A 9,516-nucleotide genomic window follows, 5' to 3' on the forward strand; every position below is an offset into this window, starting at 1 on the left:
TGTTAGTGTTAGCTTCCACTATACCCTCTGGAACTGTGGTGTGTTAGCATTAGCTTCCACTGTAACCTCTGGAACTGTGTTTTGTTAGCAATAGCTTCCACTATACCCTCTGGAACTGTTGCGTGTTAGCGTTAGCTTCCACCATAAGCGTGGAACTGTGGCGTGTCAGCTTCCACTAGTGATGGGCAAATGAAGCTTTATGCCCCGTTCGATTTGTCTTTTAGTGAACTCGTAGCTCGTCAGTGACGTCATGTCATACGAGCTGTTTGCATTCTGTTAGTCAACCAGCTGCGCTACCGTGTGTTAGCATTTGGCTATTGTTAGCAGTTGTTACCAGCCAGTTTGTAACGAAGCATTACAGTGTTTTACCCAAACAAACGTCATAACATCATACCAACAGATAGTGGTTGGACACTGTTGTTTCGTCAACTGATTTAATGTGACACAAATCCAACAGAACTGCTAATAAACAGAGCATATAAGGCTCACATTTTACTGTTAATGGGCGCAGCCATCTTGGAAATTCAAACTCGTAGTACTCTGGGCTAGACCAAGTTGACGAGTCGTGTTTGGACTTCAGAGGGTGTTCCCTTAGCCTGACGTAGTCATACTCAATTCTAGTCAGAATATGAGTCTCATACTGCTCCATTGGGACGTAATTATGGAGAGTGTTTCCACCGATACAGGGGGGGGAATGCCTCTGCACTCAATTGGATAGACCTAACCAATCAGAGTAACAAAATAACTTACTGTGAGATGTAGAAAGAACACAAAAACCATCCTTCTTCTCCACAAATGTCTTAGCATTGTTTTCTGGTCTTTTGTAAAAGTTTTAGTGCCGTCAATATCTCCTACAACACTCATTAGCGAAATCTAAGAGATACGTAGTAGGGTAGCCTATATCCCCTCCGTTTTTAAAAATAATTCTGTTGAACACTGATATGCTACAAACATGTTATAAACAGCTGGGAAAGGCTGTCGCAAATCCCTCGAACAGGTGGTCATCAGAGATTTCAAACGAACGAGGGAACAACATGTCACAATGCAACATGCTGTTTTCTGTTGATGAAAGTGAAACCATGAGTTTTCACACATCTCAACTTTGGCCAAAGTTTTCAGAAATAATCGTTTTCAGTGATAAAACCTCATTGAAATAATATGCATTTTTCATATGGGGTTTTAGAAGCCATCTGTCTCCTTCTAGCCACAGCGTTTTTGTTGCAAACATAATGAACCTAAGCGTGCTCAGATGACATGATAGACGAGGCGCTGGTGCTCACCTGTCCATCATCGTAAAGCCCAATTTGATTGGTCTGCCAGATTTGGGGCGAGCATAGTTGCTCCACAACCGAGCAATGCCAGACTGAACTTCCCGACCTCAAATCTTGTGGGCGGGACTAAGTTCGGCTGGCACCCAGGCTAGCGTTCCCTGGCCGTTTGAACCGAAAACAGCTCCGAAAACGACTTGACAAATAGAACCACAGCAGTGTAAAGCTAGTGACACTGATAAAAAAAAATCAATATGGCCGCCACATGTAGATTTTTTAACATAAAAGTCCTTGTATATGTAACCAAAAATACTGGTTTAGTTAAGGACTTTTATGTTGAAAAATGTATGTGTATGATTTTCTTTCAGCTAGTGTCGCTAGCTTCACACTGCTGTGGTTCAGTGGTTCACCAAAGCCTCAGTTGCCCATCACTAGCTTCCAGTGTAACCTTGGTAACTGTGGCGTGTTAGCTTCCACTCTACAGTGGTGTGTCAGTTGCCACGGACACTAAAATAAACAGATCAGGCCCCAGCTGTGGCGCAACTGGCTGGGGCACCTGCACCATACGCCAGTGACCTGGGTTCGATTCCTGCCCCATTGTCCTTTCCGGATCCCAACCCAACTCTCTCTCCCATTCGCTTCCTGTAACTCTCCACTGTCCTATCATTAAAGGCATTAAAAGCCCCCAAAAAAAAAATAAAAAAATAAACAGATCAAACATCTTCATTTCTGTTTGTTTTTCACTGCTCTCGCACACACACCAGGTAAGCTCAGCTTCCAGTGTAGCCCACGGGCCTACAATACTGTGTGTGTGTGTGTGTGTGTGTGTGTAATGTGTATGTGTGTATGTGTGTGTGTGTGTGTGTGTGTGTGTGTGTGTGTGTGTGCGTGCGTGTCTCACCAGTACATTGATGCTGTGTTTCTGAGTGAATCCAATAGCAAACTCCCACACCTGTTTGGGACTGGACATGTCCACAATGTGCACATGGACCTCCTACACACAAACACACACACACGCACACGCACACGCACACGCACACGCACACGCACACGCACACACGCACACACACACACAAATAAAATGTTGGTCAGACTATAATAAGAAGAATAGCAATAAAAACAACAATGTCAATTCAATCAATAGCCTAATGAAATAAACAATGAAAGGGTAATGGGTTGTATTGCCCCTTTAAGGGTAATGGGGTTGTATATCCCCTTTAAGGGTAATGGGGTTGTATTGCCCCTTTAAGGGTAATGGATTGTATATCCCCTTTAATGGTAATGGGGTTGTATTGCCCCTTTAAGGGTAATGGGGTTGTATTGCCCCTTTAAGAGTAATGGATTGTATTGCCCCTTTTAAGGGTAATGGATTGTATTGCCCCTTTAAGGGTAATGGATTGTATTGCCTCTTTAAGGGTAATGGGGTAATGGGGTTGTATTGCCCCTTTAAGGATAATGGGTTGTATTGCCCCTTTAAGGGTAATGGGTTGTATTTCCCCTTTAAGGGTAATGGGGTTGTATATCCCCTTTAAGGGTAATGGGGTAATGGGGTTGTATTGCCCCTTTAAGGGTAATGGGGTTGTATATCCCCTTTAAGGGTAATGGATTGTATTGCCCCTTTAAGGGTAATGGGTTGTATTGCCCTTTTAAGGGTGATGGGTTTGTATTGCCCCTTTAAGGGTAATGGGGTTGTATATCCCCTTTAAGGATAATGGGGTTGTATATCCCCTTTAAGGATAATGGGGTTGTATATCCCCTTTAAGGGTAATGGGGTTGTATATCCCCTTTAAGGGTAATGGGGTTGTATTGCTCCTTTAAGAGTAATGGGTTGTATATCCCCTTTAAGGGTAATGGGGTTGTATGGGGTTGTATTGCCCCTTTAAGGGTAATGGGGTTGTATTGCCCCTTTAAGGGTAATGGGGTAATGGGGTTGTATTGCCCCTTTAAGGGTAATGGGGTTGTATTGCCCCTTTAAGGGTAATGGGGTTGTATGGGGTTGTATTGCCCCTTTAAGGGTAATGGGGTTGTATTGCCCCTTTAAGGGTAATGGGGTTGTATTTCCCCTTTAAGGGTAATGGGGTTGTATGGGGTTGTATTGCCCCTTTAAGGGTAATGGGGTTGCATTGCCCCTTTAAGGGTAATGGGGTTGTATTGCCCCTGACTGTGAGGAGTGGGCCCAAGCAGTGACGGACAGCTCCTGAGCGTTGTCATGCCAACCTGGTTGTTGCTCTGCTGGATGATCTCCTCTCTGGCGGCCTCTGCCCGCTCTCTGCTCCTACACACCAGATGCACTGTGCCACCTGTTCCACACACACACACACACACACACATCAGATACACACACACACACCAGATGCACTGTGCCACGTGTTCCACACACACACACATCAGATACATACACACACACCACACACACACACACACACACACATCAGATACATACACACACACACACACACACACACCAGATGCACTGTGCCACCTGTTCCACACACACACACATCAGATACACACACACACACACACACACACACACACACACGCACGCACGCGCACACACGCACACACGCACACACACACACCAAGCACGCACACGCACACGCACACACCACACACACACACACTTGCGTGCGCATGCACGCACGCACACACAACACACACGCACGCACACACACACACACACGCACGCACACACACACACACACACACACACGCACGCACGCACGCACGCACACACCACACACACGCACGCACGCACACACACACACACACACACACCACACACACACAACACACACGCACACACACACACACACACACACACACACACACAACACACACACACACACACACACACGCACGCACACACACACACACACGCACGCACACACACACACACACGCACACACGCACACACAACACACACACACACACACACACACGCACGCACGCACACACCACACACACACACACACACACACACCCCACACACGCACGCACGCACGCACACACACACACAAAGATGGATTGGAGATTCCCTCAGCAGTCAGTGTGTAAGCGTCTGAGTTTGAGTCTGTGAGCGTGTGTGTGAGTGTGTGTGTGAGCGTGAGTGTGAGTGTGAGTGTGTGAGTGTGTGTGTGTGTGAGCGTGAGTGTGAGCGTGAGTGTGAGTGTGAGTGTGTGATTGTGTGTGTGAGTGTGTGAGTGTGTGAGTGTGTGTGTGAGTGTGTGAGTGTGTGTGTGAGCGTGTGTGTGAGAGTGTGAGAGAGTGTGAGTGTGTGCGTGTGTGTGAGCATTTGTGTGAGCGTGTGTGAGTGTGAGTGTGAGCATTTGTGTGAGCGTGTGTGTGAGCATTTCTGTGAGCGTGTGTGTGAGCATTTGTGTGAGCGTGTGTGAGGGTGAGTGTGAGGGTGAGCGTGTAAATGTGTGTGTGTGTGTGTGTGTGTGTGTGTGTCCGTGAGTGTGAGCGTGAGTGAGTGTCAAATATCTCTAAGTCAAATGTATGATTCCATTATCTGGCAAGTCTGACAGATTGAGGGGACTTAGCCAACATTTTGAATGTTTACAACTCTCATGCCCCTCCCCCACTACCACCCAGCACCCTCTCATCGAGTTTGTGCTCGTCAGTGCGCACCAGACTGCACCAGACTGTGATTGACAGTCAGATCTCACACAGCCCTGCTCTGATTGGACCAGAAGAAACGGGAGCTGTGGATTTTTGCAAAACAAATAACAGGCTCTAGGTGGAGGTAAAAGTGCGGGTTTATTTCTAAAACCGGCTGATTTATGTTGTTCTGTCGGAGCATAGTGTCGGTTTAAGTGAATATGATCAAAAAAATCTTGCCAACTGCAGCTTTAAATCTGTCATTTACATGGAGTTACTCGTTTTTGGAGGAGCAACCCCAAAATCTGGGCGTTTCTCATGAATATAACTACCTTAGATAGATAGATAGATAGATACTTTATTGCCTTAAGCACCTTTGCAGCTACACGCTCCAGAAGGCTGTGTTAAGGTCGAGCGCCACTACAAGGTGAAACAGCATATTGCTCGATGTTAGCAGTGGGCCTAGTTCTAAATACATGTAGATTACACAGAACGTTACAAATTAACATTACAGTATCATATTTGGTGTAATATGCTGATACAGCTTCATGTTTTCCCCCATTACAGTGTCACAAGGGGGCATATTTCCCGACATTACCTTATCCAGTGTTTCCCATACATTGAGTAATTTGTGGCGGCCCACCATAATATCAACATTGACCACCACACAATGATTTTCTATGTTGTACTATTTAAACTGGATGAAATCCTTCCATTGTAGAGCTATGGGCAACTATGCACAGCCTCTCCTTGTCTCTCAAAGAACCTGCACGCATGTTTAAAGAAAACATTTTTGGCATCATAACCACAGATTTGTTCAAAATTGTTGCATTCAAGTTAACTTTGCACCCCCACCCCCATTACCTACCACCACAAATAGAATTTAATTCTGTGGGAAACACTGCTTATCCATGAGGCTACACTGCTTATCCATGAGGCTACATTGTTAAATAGTGAATACGCCGTTATAATCACCCACTTCAGATATTGGAGCTTTCCGACTGTGCATCTTAAGTTTTAACTTGATGTGAAGTCATAATCCCATAGCTTACTTCGTTCGAATCTGTCCATTTCTTTTCAACTTGACCGAAGTCATCCACACATTTGCACAGACGTCTGCACTATTGTCGAGCAGCATAGTTTATATTCTCCTGTCTCTTGATTAGTTTGTAATAGAGGCTGGTGTTGTTATGCCAGAGTCTCTCTAGTGTATTCAAAACTGCAGGTGTCAGTCTACAGCTTGGTTAGCATAGATACATTGATATTATGAGAAGCAGCCGCCATTGAAACTTTCTTTCTTAACAGTGAGTTTTTAAATTATGGATGCGTGCGTGCGTGCGTGCGTGCGTGCGTGCGTGCGTGTGGTGCGTGCCTGCGTGCGTGCGTGCGTGCGTGCGTGCGTGCGTGCGTGCGGTGCGTGTGGTGCGTGCGTGCGTGCGTGTGGTGCGTGCGTGCGGTGCGTGCGTGCGTGACCTCTGTTGGCTATCTCTTGAGCTGCTGCTTTGCCGATGCCGCTGTTGGCCCCGGTGATGACGAAGGAGCGGCCGCTCAGGGTCACCTCCAGGTCAGAGGGGTTGAAGTGTCGGGCTGCAGCCTCATAGCCACTCCTAGGGTCAGAGGGAGAACATTAGAGAACACAATAGAACACAGCAGAACACAGGGGTCAGAGGGAGAACATTAGAGAACACAATAGAACACAGCAGAACACAGGGGTCAGAGGGAGAACATTAGAGAACACAATAGAACACAGCAGAACACAGGGGTCAGAAGAACACAGCAGAACACAATAGAACACAGCAGAACACAATAGAACACAGCAGAACACAGGGGTCAGAAGAACACAGCAGAACACAATAGAACACAGCAGAACACAGGGGTCAAAACACAATAGAACACAGCAGAACACAGGGGTCAGAAGAACACAGCAGAACACAATAGAACACAGCAGAACACAGGGGTCAGAGGGAGAACATTAGAGAACACAATAGAACACAGCAGAACACAGGGGTCAGAAGAACACAGCAGAACACAATAGAACACAGCAGAACACAGGGGTCAGAAGAACACAGCAGAACACAATAGAACACAGCAGAACACAATAGAACACAGCAGAACACAGGGGTCAGAAGAACACAGCAGAACACAATAGAACACAGAGGTTACATTGACAACTAAAAGGAAGTTCTTAATATTTATTGACCCTAAAATTGCGCAAACACTAGACTAGAATTACAGTTGTGCAACGCAACTGCGCTTCCTCAGCAGTACTTTGCTCACATCTGAAACTGAAAAAGTTCACTGTTCAGATGTACGCGAAGCCGTAAAGGTTCTGAAGTTCACATTCAGATGGGAAAGACAACAAAGGCTGTTTGAGGATAGGAATGTAGAAAGTGGCTAGATAGCCACCCCTGCAGGCGACAGGGCGTATCGCTTTCCCCATTGTAACAACTTGAATGCCTGTTACATACTTTATGTCTGTCTTTTTGATACTGGAACCAGAGCCATTTCACTCTGGCTGGAACATTTCGAGTAACATCTAGAAACTAGGCCTAAATGTTGCCAAAAAACGATCTTACTAGTTTGTAGTAATCTAGCCTACTGTAGAGAAGACAAGGACATTTCAACCAGTAGCCAAACCATAGTGAAAGAGTAGCCTAAATACATGCTTTTAAATCACCGTATTGTCAGCAACGTAAACATTAGGAAATCCTATGAAATGTACTTTCGTAAGTTTGCGTTGCTGATTCATGGCATAGGCTAAAATCACAGGTTAATGAGTGATAGCAGAGAATGGTGATAGCGTGTTTGGCTAAAAACAAGCACTTACTTGGTATACTCCTGTAGTCCTTTAACAAACCAGACTGCGTTTCTGTAGATAGACATTTTCGGGTGAATCGTAGACACATGCAGACATTCCTTTCCAAAATAATTATGTGAAACACAGAATCAGATGACCGCTTATACATGTAATGTGCGGCACGCCCCGTGTGTTTTGTAAGGATGACTGGTTGTTGAATAACCGTGTTGTATGTGTCGGAGTTCACTTTACAGTTGGTGTTGGCGTGCTAGCTAGGTGCTATCCAGGCAACTAGCAGCGCTAGCCAGCTTGCCCTAGCTCTTATCCTAAGATGAATTTTCTCAACGGGCTGTCCTCTGTTGTTAAAGCAACTTAATTTTTGGCCAGGTAGTAGTTTTCGCAGCTCCCAAATGTTTACAATAGTTGTGAGCAATCATGTTAGCCTGTTAACATAGAGCTGATATTGATAGCGTTTGCTAATAGGCTAACGTTAATGTTAGGCTACTCAGCGTTTTTAACATATTTAACGTTAACGTAGAAATCGGGCGTATTAAGCAGTCTGTCGTGGTTTACAGATGGAGCAAATTGGACAGATATGCATGCATAGGTTCCATAAACATGGATTATATCCATGTGGGATATAATCCATGTTTATGAAACCACTAACGTCTTTTTGAACCTATTGGGCTGGCGAGTTTTACTAGTTGTCAGGATGGCCGAGTGGTCTAGGGCGCCAGACTCAAGGCGAAATGCTTTCCATTTAGATGGGTCTTCTGGTCTCCGAATGGAGGCGTGGGTTCGAATCCCACTTCTGACATGCTTTTTGCTATTTTGACGAATAGCAAAACATATCGTGTCTTACGGAATTGATAGGCCAAGGTTCTCAGTGAGACTATCCAATGGCTATCTAAGCAGTTGGCTAATTGCGACAAAAAGCTCAAAATGCCTGGACTTTGAACTTATGGGCTGTAAAATTAGATAAGAAAAATTATTGAGGCTGCCGCCGCCTCTCCTGACCCAACATCCGTCCAAACATCAACCTACCTTAAAATCGAGAGTTATACTTTTAAGAGGTAGTCTGGTAGTCCGACTGCCACAGGCAGATCTGGAGCTGAGTGAAAAGGACGAAATATGAAATAGAGATTAAACACAGTTGGCTGCCAACTTTTTACTCTAACGTTGGCGTTTATAACACTGTTGTGCATGTACGGCTGTGCTGCTATATCAGGAGACGAGCACGATATAGGGGAGGACATTGTTAACAAAAGACATTATTTAATTGTACTGAATTCTCTCTTGATTGTGATTTGGGGTTTGTTTCTATTTCCTTTAAAATGTACTTTTCATTATGATAAGGCATTCATATTTAGTATTTCTACACACTGTATGTATGTGTCAGGATGGCCGAGCGGTCTAAGGCGCCAGACTCAAGGTGACAAGCCTTCCATACATATGGGTGTTCTGGTCTCCGAATGGAGGCGTGGGTTCGAATCCCACTTCTGACATGACTTTTTGAGTCACTTCGGTTTCTTCAAAGTGAACATTTGTACTACGCATCTCCGTTAAGTAAATGGTAACTAAAGCATTTTTTTCATAAAATCGTTTTGTGTGAAACACCCTAATATTGTTGTTCCTGTGTGGACATTTGTGTCGTGAGAACTGGCTGCTCGTGAAGGCTGCAGTTAGCTACACACAAAAACGGGACGAAAGATGCGAGTCAGAAACAAGTTTCAGTTCACCTTCATAAATAGGCTATGGTTCTAGAAGACTCATACTCTGTTCTGTGTGTTTGTAGCCTATGGCTATAAAATAAAATAAAATATAGGCTGGGCTAATTTTGGTTACGTT

At 44.9% G+C, this 9,516-nt stretch overlaps 1 protein-coding gene and 2 non-coding genes across 3 annotated transcripts in view; 2 read left to right on the forward strand and 1 right to left on the reverse strand.

The window, feature by feature from the left end:
- The window catches only part of dhrs12 (dehydrogenase/reductase (SDR family) member 12), a 16,087-nt gene extending 8,202 nt beyond the window's left edge, over nucleotides 1-7,885 (reverse strand). The window contains exons 1-4 of the mRNA XM_076262487.1: nucleotides 7,699-7,885; nucleotides 6,345-6,478; nucleotides 3,486-3,568; nucleotides 2,170-2,262 (exon numbers count right to left, since the gene is read on the reverse strand). Of these exons, the coding sequence (XP_076118602.1) occupies nucleotides 2,170-2,262; nucleotides 3,486-3,568; nucleotides 6,345-6,478; nucleotides 7,699-7,754 (366 nt within the window). The 5' untranslated portion in view covers nucleotides 7,755-7,885. The remainder of the gene's footprint in view (nucleotides 1-2,169; nucleotides 2,263-3,485; nucleotides 3,569-6,344; nucleotides 6,479-7,698) is intronic.
- A 489-nt stretch (nucleotides 7,886-8,374) lies between these two features.
- On the forward strand, nucleotides 8,375-8,485 carry trnal-caa (transfer RNA leucine (anticodon CAA)). Its single transcript has 2 exons — nucleotides 8,375-8,412; nucleotides 8,440-8,485. It is a non-coding gene; the product is annotated as a tRNA-Leu (tRNA).
- Nucleotides 8,486-9,062: 577 nt separating this feature from the next.
- On the forward strand, nucleotides 9,063-9,173 carry trnal-caa (transfer RNA leucine (anticodon CAA)). The gene is made up of 2 exons: nucleotides 9,063-9,100; nucleotides 9,128-9,173. It is a non-coding gene; the product is annotated as a tRNA-Leu (tRNA).
- The last annotated feature ends 343 nt before the right edge of the window (nucleotides 9,174-9,516 follow it).

This window comes from Alosa pseudoharengus, unplaced genomic scaffold (assembly GCF_046254945.1).
Source record: "Alosa pseudoharengus isolate Yale_2024_CS ecotype anadromous, Long Island Sound unplaced genomic scaffold, YU_APseudo_1.1 YU_APseudo_1.1_scf_3, whole genome shotgun sequence".
NCBI lineage: Eukaryota > Metazoa > Chordata > Actinopteri > Clupeiformes > Clupeidae > Alosa > Alosa pseudoharengus.